A 27,868-nucleotide genomic window follows, 5' to 3' on the forward strand; every position below is an offset into this window, starting at 1 on the left:
TTAATTTGTCATCAGTTTAAAGTAATATGTTATATTATTTGCAAGCCTCATGGCAACCTCAAATCAAAAAACATACAACAGATACATAAAAAGTAAAATGCAAGAAATTAAAACATACCACTAGAGACAACCACCTTCCCAAAAAGGAAGACAGGAAGGCAGGAAAGGAGGAAAAGAAGACCACAAAACAACCTGGAAATAACAAAATAGCAGGACTAAGTCCTTACTTATCAATAATAACATTGAATGTAAATGGACTAACATTTGAATGTAAAGCTCTCCAATCAAAAGACAGAGTGGCTGAATATATTATAAAAACAAGCAAACAAACAAAAAAAAACAAGACCCAAAAATCCATTGCCTACAAGAAACACACTTCATCTATAAAGACACACATAGACTGAAAATAGATGGAAAAATATATTCATGCAAATGGAAACCAAAAAAGAGCTGGACTAGGTATAGACAAAATAGACTTCAAGACAAAAACTATAAAAAGAGACAAACAAGGTCATTACATGATGATAAAGGGGTCAATTCAGCAAGAGGATATAATAATTGTCAACATGTATGTACCCAACGTTGGAGCACCCAGATACATAAAGCAAATATTATTACAGTAAAAGAGAGAGATAGACCCAATAGAATAATTGCTGGAGATTTCAACATTCTACTTTCAGCACTGGACAGATTATCCAGATAGAAATCAACAAAGAACTATCAGACTTAATCTGCACTACAGATCAAATGGACATAATAGATATATACAGACCACTTCATCCAATGGCTGCAGAATGCGCATTCTTTTCCTCAGCACATAGATCACTCTCAAGCATAGACCATGTTAGGCCATAAACCAGTCTTAAAACATTCAAAAAATTAAAATTATGTAAGATATCTTCTCTAACCACAATGGAATAAAACTAGAAATCAATAAGGAGGAATTTTGGAAACTATACAAACACACAGAAATAAAACAACATGCTCGTGAATGATCACTAGGTCAATGAAGAAATTAAGAAGAAAATTTAAAAGTTTCTTGAAATAAATGATAATGGAAACACAACACATCAAAGTCCATGGGATACGGCAAAAGCAGTACTAAAAGGAAAGTTTATAGCTATAAGCACCTACATCAAACAAGAAGAAAAACTTCAAATAAACAATTTAACGATGCATCTTAAAAGAACTAGAAAAGAGCAAACCAAACTCAAAATTATTAGAAGAAAATAAATAATAAAGATCAGAGCAGAAATAAATGAAATGAAGAAAATGATACAAAAGATTAACAAAATAAAAAAATCGGTTTTTTTAAAAAATGAAATCAGCAAACTTTTAGCTAGACTAAGAAAAAAAGAGAAGACCCAAATAAGTAAAATCAGAGATGAAAAAAGAGACATTATAACCAATACTGGAGAAATTCAAAGGATCATTAGACGCTACTGTGAGCAACTATATGCCAATAAATTAGAAAACCTAGAAGAAATAGATAAATTCCTGGAAAATACAACCTACCAAGATTGAACCATGAAGAAATCCAAAACCTGAACAGACTAATAGCAGGTAATGAGATTGAAGCTGTAATAAAAAGTCTCCGAGCAAAGAAAAGCTCAGAACCCAATGGCTTCACTGCTGAATTTTACTGAACAATTAAAGAAGAACTAATACCAATCCTAATTAAACTATTCCAAATAATAGAGGAAGAGGGAATACTTCCAAACTCATTCCAGGAGGGCAATATTACCCTGATACGAAAACCAGACCAAGACACATCAAAAAAAAAAAAAAAAAAAGCTACAGGCCAATATCCTTGCTGAACATTGATGCAAAAATCCTCAACAAAATACTAGCAAACTGATTTCAGCAACACATTAAAAAGACAATACATCATGACCAAGTGGGATTTATCTTAGAAATGCAAGGACGGTTAAACATGCGCAAATCAATCAATGTGATATATCAGATCAAGAGAATGAAGGACAAAAACCATATGATCATTTCAACTGGTGCTGAAAAAGCATTTGATAAAATTCAACATCCCTTCCATGATAAAAAACCCTCAAAAACTGAGTACAGAAGGAACATACCTCAATACAATAAAAGCCATATATGACAGACTCACAGCTAGTATCATACCGAATGGGGAAAAACAGAAAGCCTTTCCTTTAAGATCTGGAATATGACAAGGGTGCCCACTTTCACCACTGTTATTCAACATAGTACTGGAAATCCTAGCAAGAGAAATCAGATAAGAGAAAGAAGTAAAGGGCATCCAAATTAAAAAAGAAGAAGTCAAATTATCCTTGTTTGCATGTGATATGATCTTCTGTTTGAAAAAACCTGAAGACTCCAGCAAAAAAAGTACCAGAACTGATAAACAAATTCAGTAAAGTTGCGGGATACAAAATCAACATAGAAAAATCAATAGCATTTCTATATGCCAACAGCAAACAATCTGACAAAAGAAATCAAGAAATTAATATTTTCAGTAGCTAAAAGTAAAATCCCTAGGAGTTAACCAAAGAATTGAAAGATCTCTACAATGAAAATTATAAAGCACTGATGAAAAAAATTGAAGAGGACACAAAAAAAAATGGAAAGATAGTCCATGCTCATGGGTTGGAAGAATCAATATTGTTAAAATGTTCATACTACCTAAAGCAATCTACAGATTCAATGCAATTGTTATCAAAATACCAATGACATTCTTCACAGAAATAGGAAAAAATGCTAAAATTTATATGCAACCACAAAAGACCCAGAATAGGCAAAGCCATCCTGAGCAAACAGAAAAAACTGGAGGAGCCTGACTTCAAATTATACTACAAAACTACAGTAACCAAAATAGCATGGTACTGACATAAAAGTAGACACATAGGCCAGGAAGGGTGGCTTGTGCCTGTAATCCCAGCACTTTGGGAGGCTGAGGTGGGAGAACTGCTTGAGCCTGGGAGTTTGAGTCCTGGGCAACATAGTGAGACCTTGTCTCTACAAAAAAATAAAAAATTAGGCATGGTGGTGTGCACCTGTGGTACTCGGGAAGCTGAGGCAAGAGGATTACCTAAGCCCAGGAGGTCAAGGCTACAGCAAGCCATGTTCACACCTCTGCACTCCAGCCTGAGCAAGAGAGCAAGATCCTGTCACAAACAGCGACAAAAAAGAATAACAACAAGCAGACACAAAGACCAATGGAACAGAATAGAGAACCCAGAAACAAATCCATACATCTCCAGCAAACTCATTTTCAACAGCGGTGCCGAGAAATATACTGGGGAAAGAACAGTGTCTTCAATAACTGGATATCCATATGCAGAAGAATGAAACCAGACCCCTATCTCTTGCCATACACAAAAATCAAATCAAAATGGATTAAAGACTTAAATCTAAGACCTCAAACTATGAAACGACTAAAAGAAAACAGAGGAAATTCTCTAGGATAATGGACTGGGCAAAGGTTCCTTGAGTAATATCCCATAAGCACAGGTAGCCAAAGCAAAAATGGACAAATGGGATCATATCAAGTTAAAAAGCTTCTGTACAGCAAGGGAAACAATCAACAAAGTGAAGAGGCAACCCACAAAATGGGAGAAAATATATGTAAACTATCCATCAGACAGGGGATTAATAACTAGAATATATAAGGAGCTCAAATAACTGTATATGAAAAAAGTCTAATAACTTGATTTAAAAAGGGGGAAAAGATCTGAAGACATTTCTCAAAGGACATACAAATGGCAAAGAGGTATATGAAAAGGTGTTCAACATCACTGATCATCAGATAAATGCAAATCAAAACTACAGTGAGATATAATCTCACCCCAATTAAAATGGTTTTTTTTGTTTGTTTGTGATGGAGTTTCGCTCTTGTTGCCCAGGCTGGAGTGCAGTGGTGCGATCTTGGCTCACTGAAACCTCCGCCTCCCGGGTTCAAGCGATTCTCCTGCCTCAGCCTCCTGAGTAGCTGGGATTTGAGGTGTGCACCACCATGCCTGGCTCATTTTCGTATTCTTAGTAGAGACGGGGTTTCACCATGTTGACCAGGCTGGTCTTGAACTCCTGACCTCAGATGATCCACCTGCCTTGGCCTCCCAAAGTGGTGGGATTACAGGCATGAGTCACCATGCCCGGCCTTAGAATGGCTTTCATCCAAAAGACAGGTAATAACAAATACTGGCCAGGATGTGGAGAAAAGGGAACCCTCATACACTGTTGGTGGGAATGTAAATTAGTACAACCAGATGGAAAACAGTTTGGAAGTTCATCAAAAAAGTAAAATAGAACTATGATATAATCCAGCAATCCCACTGCTAAGTAAATACCCAAAAGAAAGGAAATCAGTGTATTAAAGAGATATCTGTACTCCCTTATTTATTGCTTCCTTGTTTATTCACAATAGCCAAAATTTGGAATCAAGCTAAGTGCCCATCAGGAAATGCATAGATAAAGAAAATGTGATACATACACACCTTGGAGTACTATTCAGCCATAAAAAAGAAGAGCCTGTCATTTGCAACAACATGGATACAACTGGAGATCATTACGTTAAGTGAAATAAGCCAGACACAGAACGACAAAGCTCACATGTTCTCACTTATTTATGAGAGCTAAAAATTAAAACAACGGAACTCATGGAAATAGAGCACAGAATGATGGTTACCAGCAGCTAGGAAGGATAGTGGGTGGGGGAAATGGGGATGGTTAATGGGTACAAATATAGTTAGAATGAATAAGATCTAATATTTGATAGTGCAACAGGACAACTATAGTCAACAATAATTTATTTGTACATTTAAAAATAACCAAAAGAGTAAATTGGATTGTTTGTAACACAAAGGATAAATGCTTGGATAGATACCCTATTTACCCTGATGTGATTATTACTCATTGTATGCCTGTATCAAAATACCTCATGTACCTCATACATGTATACCTCATACATGTATACACCTACTATGTATCTACAAAAACTAAAAATTTAAAAAAACTATCAACAAAGAATCCTATATTTAGGAAACTTATCTTTCAAAAATGAAGGTGATTATGTTAGGTGAAAGAAGCCAGACACAAAAGGTCACATATTTTATTATTGTATATATATGAAATATTCAGAATAGATAATATAGCCAGAATAGGTAAATCCACAGAGACAGAATGCAGAATGGTGTTTGCCAGGGGCTAGGAGTGAGAGAGGGATAGGGGAACAGATGCTTAATGGGTATGGGGTTTTATTTTGAGGTGATAAAAATGTTACAGAACCAGATAGAGGTGGTGGCTATACAACACTGTGAATGTACTAAAGACCACTGAATTGTAGAATGATTAATTTTAAATATGTATGTGAATTTCAGGTAAAAAAATAAGGTGTAATAAGTAAAAACAAAGAATTCAATGCTAGCAGACTAGCCTCGTAAGAAACACGGAAGGAAGTTATTCAGACTGAAAGGAAGTAACAAAAAACAATTAAAATCCACATGAAAAAATGAAGAGCTCCAATAAAGCACTAAGCAGAATGCAGAGCACACAATGATAAGTATATATCAGCTGAACTAATTTCATTTTCTTAGGTACTCTGCCCTACATTTCTGGAGAAGTGAACCTTTTATTTGTAGATGAAGACTTAATATGGCAACAAAAGAACAAATAAATGTGATATTCTTCCTCTATGGGCTAATTTTCTTCTTTATCAATGCGCTTTATCACCAAGAATATCTTGAGACCTTCCATGGCCTTATTTTATACTACCTTGGCCTCTACTCAGCACTCACTGGCTCCAAACACGTTTAACCAGTATACTAGTTTTGAAGTACATTTTAATCTATGTTTCCTTACGCCTCATACATTTTCTCCACTTAACTTTATTGAAAAAGGAAAGACAGAGGAGAAGATGAAAGGGGAAAATCCTCTCCTTCCTCTTACAGGCCTGGAATAGAGGAAACAAAGGCCTTGAAGGTAGGGAGGTAATATGTGCCTAGAACTCCCCACACTCTAAGGCATGAGTGTGAAATGCAAGAGAGGCAGTGAGTTAAGTGGGAAAAGTGTCATGTCAAACTGAGAGAATAACTTCTAAGTAGCTTTCAGTTCCCATGTAGCACAGACCCTGAGTAGGATGAAGTAGGGTCATTTCAGAAGGCAAGGTGAGGCTGGGCATAGTGGCTCATGCCTGTAATCCCAACAGTTTGGGAGGCCGAGAGGCAGGAGAATTGCCTGAGCCCAGGAGTTCGAGATCAGCCTGGGCAACATAGTGGGACCTTGTCTCTACAAATTGTTTTTTTAAATTAGCCAGGCATGGGGGCACGTGCCTGTACTCCCAGCTACTTGGGTAGCTGAAGGCGGGAGGATTGCTTGAGCCCAGCAGGCAGAGGATGCAGCGAGCTGAGATTGTGCCACTCCAGCCTGGGTGACAGAGTAAGACCCTGTTTCAAAAAAAAAAAAAAAAAGAAGGCAAGATGCTCCTACATGCATGCTGTGGGGTTTAGGGGACCCAGGAAGCATCTAGACAATGACAGATTCAGAGAGATCTACAGAGATAGCAAGAACCAAAGGAGGCCAGTTGATAAAGAGAGGTCCTTGGACCATCACTGAGCTGTGAAATACACCATAAATTCATCAGCCACTGAATGTCCTGAAAAAGGAGCTAGCTAAATCATCCAGCATATACCCAAGCTATGAAGATCTTCCCTGTTATCTCAAACACCACTTTAACAGAGAACAGGGATACAAAGTAGAATCTGAATGACTAAATAATTGTCAAGAGAACAATTTGCTGATTGAACTAAGTTTTGAATCAGACTGCATTAAAATTAGTTTTTTCATTTTATCAATCAGAACTCACAGGGGATAGCAGAGCGAGTTTAGAAACACTCTGGGCCTCTTGGAGCTTAGATTCTACTTTGGGGACATGGAAATGAAAACATAAGCAAGTGAATAAGTGAGATAAAATGTGATATTGATAAGTTAAGAAAATGCAATATAGGTAATGGGTTATGGAATGAATCAGAAACTCTACTTTGAATTTAGTAACCAAAGACAACCTTGAGGAAGATGACATTTCAGCAGAAACCTGAATGATGAGAAAGAACCAGTCATATAAATATCTAGGGTAGGAACATTTAAAAGCATGTTCAGAGTTCTTGGGGCAAGACAAAGTTGGTCTGCTCAAAGGGGGGAAAGGTTAGTGAGGGTGAAACACAGTGAATGAGGGAGAATGTAGCACAAGATAATGGTGAAGACATGGGCAGAAGGCATACCAAGAGGGGCTTTGTAAGGGACGTTATTCCACATGTAAAGGAAAGACACTAGATGGTATTAAGCAGAGAAGTCATAATAAAACCTTAGGTTTAAATTATCACTTTGGTTGTTCTATGGAGAATGGACTATAGATGGTCAGGAGTGGATACAGGGAGATTAGTAGGCAGTTGCCAGAGTAGTTCCAGGTAAGAAATGAAGTGACATGGATTATAAGATCCATGGAAATGTTGATCAGAGAATATAATAATATTCAGCAATGAGATTAACTGAACTACAACTAGATGCACCAATTTAACATGGATGAATCTCACAAACATAATATTAAACAAAAGCCAGACACAGAATACACAGATTATATAAAGTTAAAAGACAGGAAGAAACAATTTATGGTGATAAAAGTTGAACACTCCTGGGGTGGGGGTGATGACTAGGAAGTATAGAAAAGGTATCCTAGAGTGCTAGGGTAATTCTGTATTTCTTCACTGAGTGTGTGAGCTGTGTTACACAGGTGTGTTCATTTTGAAAATTAACTGAGTGTGCCTGAGGAAGAAACTAGAGATATACAGAAGCTGGCAGATAAAAATACATGGTCGGCCGGGCGCTGAGGCTCACGCCTGTAATCCCAGCCTTTGCGAGGCGGGCAGATAACCCGAGGTCAGGAGTTGGAGACCAGCCTGGCCAACATGGTGAAACCCTGTCTCTACTAAAAACACAAAATTAGCCGGGCATGGTGGCGCACGCCTGTAATCCCACCTACTCGGGAGGCTGAGGCAGGAGAATTGCTTGAACCTGGGAGGCAGAGGTTGCAGTGAGCCAAGATCGCATCACTGCACTCCACCCTGGGCAACAAAGTGAGACTCCAAAACACAAAAAACAAACAAAAAAAACCACGGTCAAAGAAAGGTATATCTCAGAAGAGCAAAGCTTTGAGCTGAGGGTAAAAAGTAAAATATGTTCAGTATCTGAGAGTGTAGGATAAATCTGAAAGAAAACCACAAGTATTCACAGAATATCAAGTGTACTAGGTGATCTTCTAGGTGCTGGAGATACAGCAGTAAACAAAGTAAAACACACTCTCTGCTTACATTCTAGTGGTTAAAATTTTAAGAATTTACCAGAAATGATTACAGTGTGGCTCAATCAGCAGCAAATGCCCATTGAAAAAGATAGTTACATAGGGTCATCTGAAAGACACACATCCCACCTCTTTCTTAAGATAGTCTAGTTTTCTGTCTTTAAATTTACGGGCCGGGCGCAGTGGCTCACACCTATAATCCCAGCACTGTGGGAGGCCAAGGCAGGTGGATCACTTGAGGTCAAGAGCTTGAGACCAGCCTGGCCAACATAGTGAAATCCCATCTGTACTAAAAATACAAAAAAAAAAAAAAAAAATTAGCCAGGCGTGCTGGTGGGTGCCTATAATCCCAGCTACAATGGAGGCTGAGGCAAGAGAATCACTTGAACCGGGGAGGCAGAGGTTGCAGTGAGCTGAGATCGTGCCATTGCACTCCAGCTTGGGCAACAGAGCAAGACTCCATCTCAAACAAAAAATAAATAAGTAAATAAATAAATAAATTTATGTATGACATGCATAGAGTAATGTGGTAAAATGGACTAGTCTTAAGCATAAAATCTGATAAATCTGTATACATTTATAGACATGGGTACCTACCAGTAAGTCAAAATACAGAACATTTTCACCCCTCCAGATTTCTTCATGCTGTTTCACAGTAAATACCCTCTCAGAGGTAACCAGTATTCTGACTTCTATCACAATACATTAGTTTTGCCCATTTTCAACTTTATATGAATGGAACCCTATGATATATACTTTTTTATTTCTGGCTTCTTTCATTCTATGTTTGTGTAATCTATCCATGTTGGTTGTTGCGTGTAACAGTCATCTGTTCTTTTTTATTGTTAAGTAGTATTTCACCGTGTGAAATACTATAATTTATTCCTTTTCCTGTTAATTTTCATTTGCATTGTTTCTAATGCTGGGCTATTTTGATAGTTACACTTTATCCTTGATCAAAAGAGAACATCAAAAGAGCTAGGTTTATCAACTACAAGAAGTAACACTACAATGTTTTCATTGACCTAGGTATCAATGAAAAGCTTATTTCTGTTAGAAAATGTTGATTTTTTATTGTTACAATGAAAATTATGTAACAAATTTTTGCTCTGGTTTTCTTTACCTGTAAAAAGGAAATTTAAATTTGAAGTCCAGCTTTAATCTCTCTGAATGAATTTCATAAAATACCCACATTTTAACTCTTCCCTAGTTTTAATCGTTCAACTCTATTTCCCCTGAAAATATGTTTTATGTATACAGACCTTTATAATTTACTGTATGAATTACTGCAATCCCCTTAAATTGCATTGGAGAGTAAGGCAAGAAACAAATACACTATTTAACATTTACCTGGGACTCAGTCATTTCCTCTTCTTTCTGGGAAGGGATGGGGCCTGCAGAAGTAGAGCTGGGGAAGAGAATAAAAGTCATTAAAATAGGCCTGTCTTTAGTTTCAGAAACATGCACACACAGGGTGGATTAAAGGTCACCCTGTAGTGGAATGATAATTAAATCTATCAGAAATGCCAAGAATATTCATACCACAAAGGTTCTTAATAGGTGTGAGGATGATTGGAATAATCATGCAGAGCTTAGGCACAGGGTGGATAGAAACAGGGGTGCCTATGTGGGAGCTCTGTATCAGAGAATACATGTAGCATCATGAAAGCATATATGCAGGAAAATTATGAAACTGACAAAACACCTAAAGTATTTTAAAGTATTGAGACATTTAAGACAGTCATAATTAGCAATTAAAAAAGAAGTAGCAATTTAAAAGAATTTAAAAGGTGATATATCTTGAGGAACAAATAAAAAGTTTTTATGTGTGAGTAATGTGTATCGGAGGTACTGATGGTAAGAGAGTTAAATCCGTACTTTTCCCTAGCCAGAGCAATCAGACAAGAGAAAGAAATAAAAGGCATCCAAATTGGTAAAGAGGAAGTCACACTGTTGCTGCTGATGATGACATGATTGTATACCTGGAAAACCCTAACGATTCATCCCAAAAGCTCCTAGAACTGGCAATTGAATTCAGCAGTTTCAGGACACAAAATTAATGTACACAAATCAGTAGCCCTGCTATATGCCAACAGCAACCAAGCTGAGAATCAAATCAAGAACTCAGCCCCTTTTACAATAGCTGCCAAAAAAAATAAAATGCTTAGGAATGTACTTGACCAAGGAGGTAAAAGATCTCTATAAGGAAAACTACAAAACACTGCTGAAAGAAATCACAGATAACACAAACAAATGGAAACACATCCCGTGCTCATGGATGGGTATAATCAATATTGTGAAAATGACCATACTGCCAAAAGCAATCTACAAATTTGATGCAATTCCCATCAAGGTACCACCATCATTCTACACAGAACTAGAAAAAAAAAATCCTAAAATTCATATGGAACCAAAAAAGAGCCCACATAGCCAAAGCAAGACTAAGCAAAAAGAACAAATCTGGAGGCATTACATTATCTGACTTCAAACTATATTATAAGACCACAGTCACCAAAACAGCATGGTACTGGTATAAAAACAGGCATATAGACCAATGGAACAGAATAGAAAACCTAGAAATAAAGCCAAATACTTACAGTCAACATATCTTTGACAAAACAAACAAAAACATAAAGTGGGGAAAGGAAACCCTATTTAACAAATGGTGCTGGGATAATTGGCAAGCCATATGTAGAAGAATGAAACTGGGGCCGGGTGTGGTGGCTCACCCCTGTAATCCCATTACTTTGGGAGGCCAAGGTGGGCGGATCACGAGGTCAGGAGATTGAGACCATCCTGGCTAACACAGTGAAACCCTGTCTCTACTAAAAATACAAAAAAATTATCCGGGCGTGGTGGCAGGTGCCTGTAGTCCCAGCTACTTGGGAGGCTGAGGCAGGAGAATGGCGTGAACCTGAGAGGCGGAGGTTGCAGTGAACCAAGATCACACCACTGCACTCCAGCCTGGGCAACAGAGCGCGACTCCATCTCAAAAAAAAAAAAAAAAGAAGAATGAAACTGGATCCTTATCTCTCACCTTATACAAAAATCAACTCAAGATGGATCAAAGACTTAAATCTAAGACCTGAAACCATAAAAATTCTAAAAGATAACATTCGAAAAACCCTTGTAGACATTGGCTTAGGCAAAAACTTCATGACCAAGAACCGAAAAGCAAACACAACAAAAACAAAGATAAACAGATGGGACTTAATTGAACTAAAAAGCTTCTGCACAGCAAAATAATCAGCAAAGTAAACAGCCCACAGAATGGGAGAAAATCTTCACAATCTATACATCCAAAAAAGGACTAATACTCAGAATCTACAAGGAACTCAAACAAATCAGCAAGAAAAAAAAATCCCATCAAAAAGTGGGCTAGGACATGAATAGACAATTCTCGAAAGAAGATATACAAATGGCCAACGAACGTATGAAAAAATACTCAACATCACTAATTATTAGGGAAACGCAAACCATAACCACCATATGATACTTCACTCCTGCAAGAATAGCCATAATCAAAAAATAATAAATGTTGGCATGGATGTGGTGAAAAGGGAACACTTTTATACTGTTGGTAGGAATGTAAACTAGTACAACCACTATGGAAAACAGTGTGAAGATTCCTTAAAGAACTAAAAGTATATCTGCCATTTGATCCAGCAATCCCACTCCTGGGTATTTACCCAGAGGAAAAGAAGCCATTATAGGAAAAAGATACTTGCACATGCATGTTTATAGCAGCACAATTCGCAAGTGCAAAAATATGGAACCAGCCTATATATAAAAAGGAACAAAATAAAGGCATAAAAACAGAGTGAATTTTACTGTATACAAATAGAATTCAACCAGGATGTGAATTCTGGGAGGTGGAATCTAAAATAGAATGTAGAATATGACACATTAATTTAAATGTACTACAGAAGAGGTTTATTGTAGATTCTTTGGCATTTTCTTCTTAATTATGTTGTCTGCAAATAGAAACAGTTATATTCCTTCCTTTTCGATCTTTATGTCTTTTATGTACTTTTCCCTTATTGCACTGGCTAGGAATTCCAGTACAATAGTGACTATTATAATAGTAGTAAGAGAGGACATCCTTGCATTGTTCCCAGTCTTAGAGATAAAGCATTCAGTATCTCACCATTAACTGTAATGTAGCTCTAGGTTTTTTGAAGATGCCCTTTAGTAAAGGTTGTTCCCTTCAATTCCTAGTTTGCTGAGGAGTTGCTTTGTTTTTTGTTGTTAACATGAATGAATGTTGACTTTTGTCAAGTGCTTTTCTGCATCTACTAACAGTCATATGTTTATTCTCTTATTACAGTCAACTATAGTAATTGATTTTCAAAGGATGAACTGGAAATTCATCTCATATTCCCAAGATGAACCCTATTGTGATATACTTTTTTCATATTGCTAGATTCAATTCACCCATATGCTGTTGAGGATTTTTGTTTCTAACTCCATGAGGAATACTAGTCTGTAGTTTTCTTGTAATATCTTTGGCTTTGGTATCTGGGCAAAGCTGGCCTCATAAAATCAGATGAAAAGTCTTCCTCCTCTTCTGTATTCTGGAAAAGTTCGTATAGAATCATTAGAATTTCTTCCGTAGATGTTTAGTACTTCACCTGGGAAATTATCTGGGTGTGGAGTTTCCATTTTGGAAGGTTTTTAATCACAAATTCAATTTCATTAATAGATATATAACTATTCAGGTTATTTCTTATTGTCTGAATTTTGGTAGTTTATGTCTTTCAAAAAATTTACTCATTCATCCAAGTTGTCAAATTCACAGGTATGGAGTTGTTTGCAGTATTCTTTTATTATCCTTTCCAAATCTGTGGGGGTGAGTGTGACACCCTATCTTTCATTCCCGATATTATCAGCAATTTGTTTCTTTTTTTCAACTTTTATTGATCTTTTCAAAGAACAAGCCTTTAGTTCACTGATTTTTCTCCATTATTTTTGGTTTCAAATTGTACTGAATTATGCTGTAATCTTTTTTTTTTTTTTTTTTTTGAGACGCAGTCTGGCCCTGTCGCCCAGGCTGGAGTGCAGTGTTGCGATCTCAGCTCACCGCAAGCTCCGCCTCCCGGGTTCACGCCCTTCTCCTGCCTCAGCCTCGCCAGTAGCTGGGGACTACAGGCGCCCGCGACCACGCCCGGCTGATTTTTTGTATTTTTAGTAGAGACGGGGTTTCAGCGTCTTAGCCAGGATGGTCTCGATCTCCTGACCTCGTGATCCACCCACCTCGGCCTCCCAAAGAGCCACCGCATCCGGCCTATGCTGTAATCTTTAATATCCGTTTCCTTTTGTTTGCTTTGAGTTTAGTTTGCTTGTTTCCCCTCTAGTTTGTTAAGGCAGAAGTGTAGTAATGATTTTTCTAATTATTTATATCATTTAATGCAACAAACTTCCCTGTATGCACTAATTTAGCTGCTTCCCACATATTTTGGTGTGCTGTATTTCCATTTTCTTTCAAATTATTTTTTAATTTCCTATAATGTTTCTTGACTCATGGACTATTTAGAAGTGTGTTTCATTTTGAAATATTTGGAGATTTTCCAGATACCTTTCTGTTCTTTACTTCTAGTTTTATTCTGCTATGTTCTGAGAACAGACTTTGAATGACTTTTATGTCTTTAAAATTCTTGACATTTCTATTATGGCCCCAAATATGATCTATGTAGGCGGATGCCCATGTGCACTAGAGGAAGACATATATTCTGCTGTTGTTTAGAATGTTCTATAAATGTCACTCACATTTGAACACCGAAAAAATTGACATTCAATACATGAATGTTGGTTGATAATGCCGTTTTGGAGTCTTCTGTAACCTTTCTGATATCCTTTCACGCTCTATTGATTCCTGAAAGAGAAGTTTTAAGTCCCCAACTATAATTGTGCGTGTGTCTATTTCTCCTTTCAGTTCTATCAGTTTTTGCCTCGTATATCTTGAAGCTCTGTTGTTAGCTGCATACACATTTATGATTGTTGTCTCTTCTTACTAACCCCTTGAGCATTATGTTTCTTCATCCCTGATTAAATCTCTTGTTCTAAACTTTGTCTAATATTAAAGTTGCTTCCTCTTTTTTTTTTTTGGTTAGTATTTTGTGGCTTTTTAAAATATCATTTGCTTTTAATATACTTATTTATCTTTATATTTAAAATGGGTATCTTAGGCTACTCCACCTTGTAGTCTGGTAGTTAAAATGGGTTTCTTGTAAAACAGCATTTAGATGAATCTTGCTCTTTTATTCAATGTGATAAGCTCTACCTGTAACTGGTGCATTCAGAATGATATTAAAATTGATTACTGATACAGCTGGATTAAGATGTACCATCTTCTTAGCTGTTTTCTATTTGCTCCTTTGTTCTTTTTCGCTCTCCTTCCCCCACTTTTCTCCTTTGGTTTCGTTTAATTGCACACTTTTTATTATTCTGTTTTATCTCCCACTTAGTCATTGTGGATGACATTTTAATGTACTGTTGGACATGGTTTTCTAGTATTTTGTTGGGGATTTTTGCATCTGTGCTCACCAGGAATACTGCCCTGCAGTTTTCTTGTGTCTCTGTCTTGCTTTGGTATCAGGTTAATGCTGGCCTCATGAGTCTGGAACTGGTCCCTCCTCTTCAATATTCTGAAAGATTTTGAGAAGGATTTCCATTAATTCATCTTTAAATGTTTGGTAGAATTCACCAGTGGAGCTGTATGGTCCAGAGCTCTTCCATTAGGAGGTTTTTGATTCCTGATTCAGTTTCCACACTAGTTATAGGTCTGTTCAGACATTTTATAATATTTCTTCATGATCTAATCTTGGTAGTTTGTATGTTTCTAGGAATTTAATTTTTTATTCTAGGTTATCCAGTTTGTTGATGTATAATTGTTCACAGTTTTTTCTTAAGATACTTTTTACTTCTGTGGCATCAGTTGTATTGTCTCTTCTTTCAATTCTGATGTTATTTATTTGAGTCTTCTCTATTTTTTTCATAGTTTAGCTAACGGTTTGTCAGTTTATCTTTTCCAAATACCAACTGTTAGTTTCTGTCACTTTTCTATTTAATTTATTTATGCTCTCGTTTCCTTTATTTCCTTTCTTCTGCTAACTTTGGGCTTAGTTTGCTCTTCTGATTCTAGTTCCTTGAGATGTAAAGTTAGTTGTTTATTTGAGATCTTTCTTCTTTTATCAGGTAAGAGCTTATCCATATGAATTTACCTCTCAGTTCTGCTTTTGCTGCAACTTATAAGTTTTGGTATGTTGTGTTTTTGTTTGCCTTAAGGTATTTTCTAATTTCATTTTTTATTTCTCCTTTGACCCAATGGTTATTCAAGATTATGTTCATTTCAATATACTTGTGGATTTCTTGGTTTTCCTTGTTATATTGATTTCTAGTTTCATTCTACTGTGGTCAGAAAATATATTTGGTATGATTTAGATATTTTAAAATTTTTTAACATTTGTTTTGTGATCTAATATATGATGCATTATGGAGAAATGTCCATGTGTACTGGAGAAGAATATGTATTCTACAGCTGTTGGGTATAAAGTTCTGTAGATGGCCAGGCACGGTGGCTCATGCCTGTAATCCCAGCACTTTGGGAGGCTGAGGCAGGCAGATCACCTGAGGTCAGGAGTTCGAGACCAGCCTGGATAACATGTTGAAACCCTGTCTCTGCTAAAAATACAAAAATTAGCTGGGCATGGTGGTGGACACCTGTAATCTCAGCTACTCAGGAGGCTGAGGCAGGAGAATCACTTGAACCCGGGAGGCGGAGGTTGCAGTGAGCCGAGATCGTGCCACTGCACTCCAGCCTGGGTGACAGAGCAAGACCCCATCTAAAAAAAAAAAAAAAAAGTTCTGTATATGTCTATCAGATCCATTAGGTCTACAGTGTTATTCAAGTCAAATGTTTCCTTATTGATTTGTCAGGAAGTTCTCTCCATTATTAATGGACAGAAAGTGGGGTATTAAAGTCTCCTATTATATTGTATTGCTGTATATTTCTCCCTTCAATTTTGCCAGTGTTTCTTTTACATATTAGATGTCCTGGTGTTGGGTGCATATATATTTATAATCATTCTATCTTCCCAGTGGGTTGACCCTATTATCATTATAAAATGTCCTTCCTTGTCTCTTGTGACAGTTTTTTACTTAAATCCTATTTTATCTGACATATGTATAGCTACCCCGCTGTCTTTTGGTTACCATTTGCATGGATCATCTTTTTCCATCCCGCACCTTCAGCCTATGTGTGCCGTTAAGATCTGAAGTGAGCTTTTTGTAGACAGCATATAGTTGGGTCTTGTTTATATATCCATTCGGCCACTCTGTTTCTTGATTGGGGAGTTTAATGTGCATTTCCTGTAATTATTGCTAGGGAAGAATTTACTATTGCTATTTTGTTAGTTGCTTTATGTTAGTCTTCTTCCTTCATCTCTTCTCTCTTGCAGTCTCCCTTTGTGTTTTGTTAGTTTTTTGTATTGATATGCTTTGACTTCTTTCTCTTTTGTGTAGCCTCTATGGGTAATTTCTGGCATATGTAGTTAGTTTGGGGCTTACATAAAATATAGATGTAACAGTCTATTTTGAGCTGGTAACAAACTTAAGTTCAATCACATACAAAAACTCTTCATTTTAAATTCTCCTGCCCACATTTGGTTATAACTGTCACAATTCACGTCTATTCACAGTGTATCTTTTAACATATTTCATATCTATTTTTAATACTTTTGTCTTTTAACTTTCATAGTAGAATTAAAAGTTATTTACCCACCACCATTATGGTAATGCAGTATTCTGTATTTACATATATATTTACCTCTATCAATGAGTTTCATACTTTTCTATACCGTCTTTTTGCTGTTTGGTGTTTTTTCATTTCTATTTGAAAACTCCCTTTAGCATTTTTTATAAGGCAGGTCTAGTGGTGATGCTTTGGTTTGGGAAAGTCTTTCTCTCATCATCATTTTTAAAGGATAGTTTTGCCAAGTATTGTATTCCGGGTTGGCAGGGATTTTTTGTTATTGTTGTTTGTTTTGTCTGTTTGATCTTTCAGCTCTTTGAATATATCATTCTACTCTGTTCTTGCCTGCAAAGTTTCTGCTGAAAAAAATCCCTTAATAGTCCTATAGATGTTCCCTTGTATGTGACAAGTTGCTTTTCTCTTGCTGCTTTCAAAATTCTGTGTTTGACTTTTGACAATTTGCTATAATGCATCTTGGTATGGGTTTGTTTCATTTTATTTTGTGTCCTTTGTGCTTCCTGAATCTGGATGTTCATTTCCTTCCCCAGCTTTGGGGAGTTTTCAGCCATTACTTTTAAAATAAGCTTTCTGGTCCTTTTTCTCTATTTTCTCCTGAGATTCCCATAATGCATATATTAGTCTGCTTGATGGTATTCTATAACCCACTTAAGCCTTCTTCACTCTTTTTCATTATTTTTTATTATCACTCCCCTGACTGAATTATTTCTAATGGCTTGTCTTCCAGTTTGCTAATCCTTTCTTCTGCTTTATTTAGTCTGATGTTGAATCCTTCTAGTGAATTTTTCAGCCAATTCTCTGGAGAGCCCACAAAGAAAAGATGGAGTACTGGTTGCACAAACCAACCCCTTCTCTCCCCTAGATGAGTTAGGGCATCTCTTCCTGACTGTCTGGTACTGTACCAGGGGCAGTATCTCCAGCAACAGGGTATCCTGAATCTCCCTACTAGCTTCACTAGTCTTGTTTCATGTTCTCTCAGGATGCAACAGCCTTTACAATTAGTTTCTGATTTCTCACAAACAGAATTTGTCTGTGAATTGTTGCTGAATTAGTATTTTGGGAAGGTGAGGAAGGGTCCAAGTCTTCCTACACCACCATCTTGCTGATGTCACCCCCCACTCCTTCATTTTGAAGGGGTATTTTTGCTTGGTGTGAAATCCTGGATTGACAGTTTTTCTGCACTTTAAAAATGATTCTCCCTTGTCTTCTTGCTTGCATGGTCTCTGATAATAGATCTGCTATATGTAATTCTTATTCTTATTCCTCAATAGACAATTTTTTTCTTGTTATCTTCAAGATTTTCCTTTTATTTTTAGTTTCCAGCAGTTTAAATATAATATGTTTAGATGTGTTTTAAAATTTTGTTTTGGTATTTATCTCTGAGCTTCTTGGACCTATGGTTTCGTGTCACTAACTTGGAAAATTCTCAGCCATCATTTATTTAAATACTTTTCTTCCATCTCTGCTCCAATTACCCATCAGGTCCATTTCATATAAGTCATAGTTATCTTAAATTCCTGTTGGGTTGTTGCAATACCTATGTCATAACTAAGTCAGTTATGATTATTGCTTTGTCTCTTTGAAGTATGTTTTTTCTTTTTCTTCTTGCCTTTTTATATGCCTCATAATCTTCATTGAAGGCTGTACATCTTGGATAGTACAGTAGATATGAAGGTTAAGAAGTTTTTATGCTTAAACATGAGTATGTCTTTTCTTCTGCTAGGTTTTTAACGTGGGGGGTTATGCTGATCTATTCAATAGCTGGACAGGGTTTGAGGTTTGTCATTGCTGTGGTTACACTGAGTGTACCACAGGCTTCAATAATATCCTCTAATAATATCTGTGTTTAAGGTAAGGGTTGATTTCCCATGGTTGTTTTCTCAATGCATGTTTCTCCCTTAGTTTTGGGTGTTCCATTTGTGCTGCTCCCCAGAGAGAATCTCTCTTGCAGGCTTCCTAGCTGTACTCTACTATTGCTTCTATTTGATTCTTGTTATCTTGGTGGGGGTTGAGTAGACGGAGGGATAGCATTCTCTTATGATCTCACTAAGCCTCAGTCTTAGGCAGACACCATATCCCTAAGTCTTGGGGATGTGGCCTTCACAAGTGCTCTTGCCACTCTGCCAGCTGTAGTGCTAGTCCTAGAGCATATTCCTCCCCAACTCCCAGAGATATTACTTTTTTTCAGGTCCCTTTCCTAAACTGCAATAGCTTTCTACAAGTCTCCTAAGGCAACTGTTTTTGCTGCTCTTCATTATGCAGTGATAGGGAAGATGGGTTTGGGCTGCTGTTGCCCTCCCCCAGCTAACACCACAAGGAAAGGCTTCTCAGGATTCACCCCCATCTTCCCTATGAGTGCCTGTTGGGATTCCTAGAGGAAAAGCCTACAAGAGATTGCAACCCCCACCTCCCTAATTTTGCAAGTCCCCCAGTGGTTTCACACTTTCATTAGCTGACATTCACACTTTAAAAATTTGTTTAAAAACTTGATAGCTGTATTTTCTTACTGGCTTATATGGTGTCTGGCAGAGTCCATCCCAGGTAAGTAAAGCTTGAGTCCTGTTTCTCTCAGCTGGCATCTTTCTTTCCCCAGATTTAAGATTACTTGGTTGCCCTGTGACCTCAGTTCTCTGAAGGGTCCTAGAAAAATTATTTTGTAGTTTGTCCATTTCCTTGTTGTACGGTAGAAGTTTGTAGTTTCCTTGTTGTAATGATTGAAGCAAAGCTCTTTCCAGCTGTTTACATCCCTAAGGAGAAACCCAAAGTCCCCTCATTACAATAAACTTTTGAGAAGTCCTTCAGTTTATTTTGTCATGGGGCTCAAAAATACCTTGCAAATAAAGTTAGGATTAGGATAACAGTTTAAAGTCAAGTAAATTAGCTAGGATGGAGTGGGAGTGGGAAAGCATTACAAGCAAAGCAGTAGCAATTGGTAAGGCCTCAGAAAAGACAGAATTCAGTATACTGGAGGAACTCAACTTTAAGCTAATTGAGGAAATACTTTAGAAATAAATTCACAAACTAAATGTTATATTCATAACAAATGTTATTTTTCTTTCCACTGCAAAGAACTTACTTCCAGCCATATCAATTTGTTTAGTTTCTGGACTATCATGCATGATTCCCTCCTGAAATGAGCTCTGATACAGTTAAAATGCTTACAGCAACTGCCATATCTACATAATAATATATATTTTTTAACACTCCACTTGCTTGAATCCACGTTTTGCCAAAAACCTAAAACTCATTGAAAGCTCTACACCTGGCAGCATCTCTCAAGGCAGAAATTCTCTAGTTAGCGTGAACTAACCCACAGACTGGGGATATGGCTCTGTGGTGGACAACAGTATTTTCTCCCCCACCCCCAACTCTTTCCTAGTCTTCTCTCCACTATTTCCATGTGTCCCCGGATTCCAGGTCCTACCACACCACTTTGCAACACATGTTTAAATCACAAGGGAAAAGGGCCAATGACACATGAAAGAAGGCTATAAGGGCTGGACATTAGCACCCACTGATGGCTGGAAGAACAGCATTAAACTCTGTGGGTACCGCTCTATCTGGGATCTAAAGTTGCCAAAGCCAGTTGCAACTACAGGAATCAAAAATTTAATTTCTCAAAAGCTTCTTTACTTTGTTTTCTCTTTAATTTGGTTGGCATGTTTGAAAACATTTTTATTCTACTCTCATACTCAAATAATAATTTGGCTAACTGTAGGCTTCTCAGAAAAAGTTTTTCCTTAGAAATTTAAAGCAATGTGACTTCACTTTGTGGCTCCAGTGACTTCTAGTGTTGCTGTACATTGACATTCTACTTCTAGATCATTCCAACTTTTTTTTTCCTCTGTAGAAAGTTTTTGGCCTTTCTTCTCTCTTATTGGTTTCCGATAGTTGGTGTGGGTTTTTCTCATTAATCGCACTGAGCTTTTGGTCAGTATATATCATGGACATACGGTCATTTCAATCCGTATATTTATTGTTCTCTTCTAGGAAATTTTCTTGCACGTTTTTGTTGTCATTTTCTCTACTTTCTCTTACGTATAATTCCTAAGAATAAGATGATCTATCCCTTAAACTGATCATCTAAGTGTCTTATATTTTATCTCTTAACATTTCTACTTCTCTCTTAGGGCCCGTATGTTTGAGAAGGAAGCTCCCACTCATATTAGTTAAACATTAAGTCACAGAGCTCTCCATTAAGAAAACTTTTTCTTTAGACAGGGAGTTGAAGCTTCATAAAACAGTTTAACTGCCTCCTACTTTCCTTCCCTCTAGTTCACTCTAAACATACTTGTATGTATACATTCTAGAAATTTTCTTCCAAAATTTATTACTTTTAAAAACTCCAGGCCAGGCACAGTGGCTCACACCTGTAATCCCAGCACTTTGGGAGGCTGAGGTGGGCGGATCACAAGGTCAGGAGTTCGAGATTGGCCTCGCCAACATAGTGAAACCTCACCTTTCCTAAAAATACAAAAAATTAGCTGGGCATGGTGGCGGGCGCCTGTAATCCTAGCTACTCAGGAGGCTGAGGCAGGAGAATCGCTTGAACCCAGGAGGCGGAGGTTGCAGTGAGTCTAGATCGCACCACTGCACTCCAGCCTGGGCAACAGAGGGAGACACCGTCTCAAAAAAAAACCCAAAAAACAAAAAACACAAAACTTGAACTACAAAAATGTTGGAAGATCAGTACAAAGAATACTTCTAAAACCCTTAAATCTATATTCAGCAATTGCCACATTTTTCTACCTCTCTTTCCTTCTCTAAAAACATATACACAAACTTCACGTTAACTCTTTCAGAATGTACCTCCAAAAACTAAGAAGTCTCCTACATAAACACAATGCCATTATCACACCAAAGATATTAAACATTCGTACAATAAAATATATTATCTCTATTTATACTTCCCTAGTTGTCGCAACAATATCCTTTAAAACCAATTTTAAAATAAATTGAGGATTTAATCGAGAATTCTATACTTATAAAATGCATCTTAAGTAACACTCCCCTGTTTAAACTTCTTTTTTTCCCCTTGCCCAAAATTTACTGGCTTATGGTAACAGAGAAACTGAGGTATGTGGAAATATGAAAGAAAAAGAGAGTGATGGAATGTGGAATTGGTATATAATGTTTAAGAATAAACAAAATAACCATGGAATACTATGCAACCATAAAAAGGATAAGTTCATGTCCTTTGTAGGGACATGGATGAAGCTGGAAACCATCATTCTGAGCAAACTATCGCAAGGACAGAAAACCAAACACCACATGTTCTCACTCATGGATAGGAACTGAACAATGAGAACACTTGGACACAGGATGGGGAACATCACACACTGGGGCCTGTCATAGGGTTGGGGGAGGGGGGAGGGATAGCCTTAGGAGATATATCTAATGTAAATGACGAGTTAATGGGTGCAGCACACGAACATGGGACATGTATACATATGTAACAAACCTGCATGTTGTGCACATGTACCCTAGAACTTAAAGTATTAAAAAAAAGAATAAACAAAATAAAACTGGAAAATCTTAGATATTTTTATATTCTTTTTTTTTGGAGACAGAGTCTCGCTCTGTTGCCCAAGCTGGAGGAGCGCATGGCTCGCTGCAGGCTTCATCTCCGAGATTCAAGTGATTCTCCCATCTCAGCCTCCCAAGTAGCTGGGACCACAGGCATGCACAACCATGCCTGGTTAATTTTGATATTTTTGGTAAAGATGAGGTTTTGCCATGTTGCCCAGGCTGGTCTTGAACACTTGGGCTCAAGTGATCTGCCCACCTTGGCCTCCCAAAGTGCTAGGATTATACGCATGAGCCACCATGCCCAGCCTGATATTTTTATATTCTTTATGGAGTCCTTTTTAAAAACTGTATTTTATTTTAGATTCAAGGGGTACATGTGCTTGTTTGTTACATGAGTATTACCTTAAATTACTTCAATGACAACTTTTATAATTTTGTTTCTGAAGACCTCATTAGCTTCATCTTTCACTCCTTGAAAGTAAACTCCAGCCATACATAATTACATACCTTTCTTAAAATATACAAAGCATTGCTCCTTAACAGTTACTGTATATTACGTTTCCATGCCTAAAAACTATCTCTTGATTGCTGATCATCAGTTCCTTCTTGCCTTTGACCAATACCTTCTTGTTCTTAAAGAGATCAGATTAAGAACAACTTTATCATTTGATTGGGATATCCGTCTATGTAGATCTATTTGTACTTCTGTATCTCATGAGCTTAACCATCTTGTGGCATTTATCACTCTGCCAGTGCACCCACTGATTTATCTAAGTAGGACTGTGAACCACTTATGGCAGGGACTGGTCATATGGTTTGATGTTTCATGGCCCAGCACAACCTATATATGAAAAGATGTGCAGTAAGTTTGTGCAATGAATTTAAAATAACTATGATTAATATTTTGAGTGCTCTATGAGAAAGTTAGAAAAAGAGATGGGTACTGTAAGCAGGGAAATGTGAACTATAAGAAAGAATCAAAAGAAATGCTAGAAATCAAAAACATATTAATAAAAACAAAGAATGCCTTCAATGGACTCATCAACAAACTCAACACAGTAGAGGAAACAATCAGTGAACCTGAAAATAGAAACTTCAAAAGAAACTTCCCAAACTAAAATGCACAGAGGAAAAAGAATGAAAAACAAAAGAGAACATCCAAACCATGGGAGAACATCCAAACCATGGGACAATATCAAAACATGTATCTATTAAACAGACATCTATTTTCCCAATTAGAAAACCAAAAGGAGAAAAAAGAGAACACAGATGAAATATTGTAAGTAATAATGTCCATGAATGTTTCAAATTAATGACACACACCAAACCATAGATTGAGGAAGCACAAAGAACACTAAGCAAGATAAATACCAAAAAAAACCACACGTGTATATCATATTGAAACTGAAAAAACAACAACAACAAAAAAAAACAAAGAAAAGATAGTCAAGGAACCCAGAGAAAAGTAACACCTTACCTATAAAACAACATTGATAAAAATTACAGCAGACTTCTTGTCAGAAACTATATAAACAAGAAGAAAGTGGTGTGAAATATCTAAAGCATTAAATGAAAAAGAGCCACCAACCTAGAATTCTCTCTATCCAGGGAAATTATCCTTCAAAGTTGAAGGAGAAATGAAGACTTTCATTTCTAACAAAAACTAAGGGAATTCATCACCAGCAGACCTACCCCGTAAGAAACGTTAAAAAGTTATTTAGGCAGAAGAAAAACCATATAGGTCAGAAACATGGATTTACATAAAGAAAGGAAGAGCACCAGAGACAAAATCATGAAGGTAAGATAAAATCTTTTGGTTCTTTTATTAGTAATTGATCTAAAAGATAAATGTTTGTTAAAGGCTATAATGATAACAATGTATTAGGTGATTATAGCACACGGATAAGTGAAATGAATGACAGGGACATCACAAGTGACATAACAACGGAGAAGAAGGGGGAACTGGGAATACTGTTGTAAAGTTCCTGCACTACATATGAAGCAGTACAGCATTTTTCAAAAGTGAATTTAGATTAGTTAAAAATACACATTGAAAACTCTAGGGTGACACTAAAATTTTTTAAAAGAAGTATAAATGATAAAGGAAACAGGAGATAAAATGAAATAATATAAAATGCTCAATGAAAACCGTAGTAATCAGACAAAGGAGGGGAGAAGAGAAGAAACAAAACAAAGAAATAAAAAAATTTTCTATTTGCATACGAAGCAAATGGAAAACAGCTAGGAAGATGGTAGTGTTTTTTTGTTTGTTTGTTTGTTTTTGAGACAGAGTTTCACTGGAGACTCCAGCCCAGGCTGGAGTGCAGTGGAACGATCTTGGCTCACTGCAATCTCTGTCTCCTGGGTTCAAGCAATTCTCCTGCCTCAGCCTCAACTGGGATTACAGGCATGCACCACTACGCCTGGCTAATTTTTGTATTTTTAGTAGAGACAGGGTTTCACCATGTTGGCCAGGTTGGTCCTAAACTCCTGACCTCAGGTGATTCGCCTGCCTTGGCCTCCCAAAGTGCTGGGATTACAGGCATGAGCCACCACGCCTGGCCAATGGTAGATGTTAATCCAACTACAAAAATAATCACACCAAGTGTAAATGGTCCAAACACAGCAATTAGAAGACAGATTGTCAGAGTGCATTTAAAAAAAAAAAAAAACAACTATATATGTCTATAAGAAACCCACTTTAACATTCAAGTTACAAGTAAAGAGATGAAGCTAGGCGTGGTAGCATGCACCTGTAGTCCAAGCTATTTGCAGGGGCTGAGGCAGGAAGTTTGCTTGAACATAGGAGTTCAAAGCTGCAGTGTGCCATGACTGCATCTGTGAATAGTCACTGCACTCTAGCCTGGGCAACATAGTGATACCCTGTCTCAAAAAAAAAAAAAAAAAAAAAAAAGTCAAGGGATGAGACTGGTGGCCTATCCTTCCCTAGAAATGAAAAAAAACAAACAAAAGGCAAAACCTGTCTGAACCAGATTTTCAGAAATTCTGGGAGATAGTCAAAGGTTGCACCCAAGCAAACACTTAACCAGGAGAAAGGTGTGTTAAACATGGTGGCAGGTCTATGTGGCATTTTAACTAACTTATTCACAATTTACAAAAGTGACAAAAACTCCAAGACAATAGGAATAATTCAAACAAAAGCTGTATAAAAGCATAGTCAAGAAAATGTATTAAGGTTCACAAAAGTAGTCTTAAATAAATACTATACTTAAAGACAGAAAAAATCAGCATGGTAAAGATGCCTAGTTTCCCAATATTATCTATAAAATTAATATAATTTCAATCATAATTACCAAAAAGTTTTTCACTCAGCTTATCAAGCCAATCCTCAAATTTATTTACAATGAAAAAGCTGGACAAGTAAAACAAAAAAATACAGATAGTAAACTAGCATTTTATGCATATTTGCTTACATTAAAAAGTAGAAGGAAAACCAATAAACTTAACAATTTAAAAACGGTTACTAATAGGTGGTAGAGACACAAATAGAATAAAAACAAGACTTCTCTTTATTTTCTGTATTTGTTTTGTATACACTTTAATATACTTTGTTTTGTATATTTGACTTTCCAACCATGTAAATGTTTTATATAATTATAGAAAAAATTAAATTGGATCAAACGTTAAAAAAAACGCTATACCTAAAAACCAAAAGCAAAATGAAACAAATGAACCTAATCATATATCAAGTTTTCAGCCTAACCCATGGAAATTAGTTATAGTTACATTAAAGCTCAATAATTGAACTGTGCTTCTCTAGAGGGATATATTCTAGCAGCAAATAGATCTATAAAGAAATGTTAAAATTATTTCCTGTAGTAATACTGTAAGGACTAATAATGTTGCTCTGAAATTGCCTTATTTATATATACATATATAGATATACAGATGGATCGTTGAGCAAATAAAAGACACAAAAATAAAAACCAAAGTTAAAACTCTAACTTTATAATTTAAAATTTTTAACATTGGAAACAGCAGTATGAACTCATGATGCTCATTTTGTTAAGAACATATTTCCTGTTACAGTAGGAATGAACCTTGAAAACATGCTAAGTGAAAGAAGCCAGTCAAAAAAGGTCACATAATATATTATTTCATTTATATGAAATATGTAGTATAGGCAAATTTACAGAGACAGAAAGATCAGTAGTTGATTAGGTTGGGCAGGAGCTAGAAGAATGTGGGATTGACTGTTAATGAGTACCATGTTTTCTTTTTTTTTTTTTTTTTTTTGAGACGGAGTCTCGCTTTGTCGCCCAGGCTGGAGTGCAGTGGCACGATCTTGGCTCACTGCAAGCTCCGCCTTCTGGGTTCACGCCATTCTCCTGCCTCAGCCTCCCGAGTAGCTGGGACTACAGGCGCCCGCCACTGCGCCCAGCTAATGTTTTGTATTTTTAGTAGAGACGGGGTTTCGCCGTGGTCTCGATCTCCTGACCTCGTGATCCACCCTCCTCGGCCTCCCAAAGTGCTGGGATTACAGGTGTGAGCCACCGTGCCCAGCCCCCATGTTTTCTTTAGTGATGAAAATGCTCTAAAATTCCACTGTGGTGGTAGTTTCATAACCCCATGAAAAAAATATATATATGTATATATATATATAATACATGTTATATGTATCCATATTATATATATATAATTATTGTTATTATTATTATTTTGTGAGACAGAGTCTCACTCTGTCGCCTAGGCTGGAGTGCAGTGATGCGATCTTGGCTCACTATAACCTCTGCCTCCTGGGTTCAACTGATTCTCTTGCCTCAGCCTCCTGAGTAGCTGGGATTACAGGTGCGCACCACCATGCCAGGCTAATTTTTGTATTTTTGGTAGAGATGGGGTTTCACCATGTTGGTCAGGCTAGTCTCGAATTCCTGACCTTGTGACCCTCCTGCCTTGGCCTCCCAAAGTGTTGGGATTACAGCGTGAGCCACTGTACCTGGCCGAATATATATTTTTAAAAATATTAAACTGTATACTTTAAAAGGGTAAAATATATTGTCATGAATTATATCTTAATTAAGTTGTTAAAATATATACATATATATCCTAGCTCTGTCCACAAACACAGAAACCCTCTAGCAACAATAAACATTCCAACAGCAATAAGCACTATAACTGTGGTCTCAAAATACCATTTCCTACTTAAAGCAATCAGGACACCACACAGAAAAGATTGATTTCACGCCTAGGGCAGAAAATGTTCAAAATGATCTGGGGATGTCCTAACA

The 27,868-nt window shown here is 36.9% G+C and overlaps 1 protein-coding gene across 15 annotated transcripts in view; it reads right to left on the reverse strand.

Moving 5' to 3' along the window:
- ZNF569 (zinc finger protein 569) overlaps positions 1-27,868 on the reverse strand; it is a 60,242-nt gene that overhangs the window by 24,115 nt on the left and 8,259 nt on the right. For 6 of the 15 annotated variants that reach the window (XM_009435479.3, XM_009435477.4, XM_024351285.3 and 3 more), the window contains 2 exons: positions 19,598-19,837; positions 9,674-9,731 (listed from right to left, as the gene is read on the reverse strand). The exons of 2 other annotated variants lie outside the window; for them this stretch is intronic. In XM_009435479.3, the coding sequence (XP_009433754.1) occupies positions 9,674-9,731; positions 19,598-19,626 (87 nt within the window). In that variant the 5' untranslated portion in view covers positions 19,627-19,837. Of the gene's footprint in view, positions 1-9,673; positions 9,732-14,866; positions 14,968-19,597; positions 19,838-27,868 lie in introns of those variants that run through there. 7 more of the 15 variants (XM_063801609.1, XM_063801606.1, XM_063801607.1 and 4 more) reach the window with 2 other exon arrangements.

Source organism: Pan troglodytes, chromosome 20 (genome assembly GCF_028858775.2).
Source record: "Pan troglodytes isolate AG18354 chromosome 20, NHGRI_mPanTro3-v2.0_pri, whole genome shotgun sequence".
NCBI lineage: Eukaryota > Metazoa > Chordata > Mammalia > Primates > Hominidae > Pan > Pan troglodytes.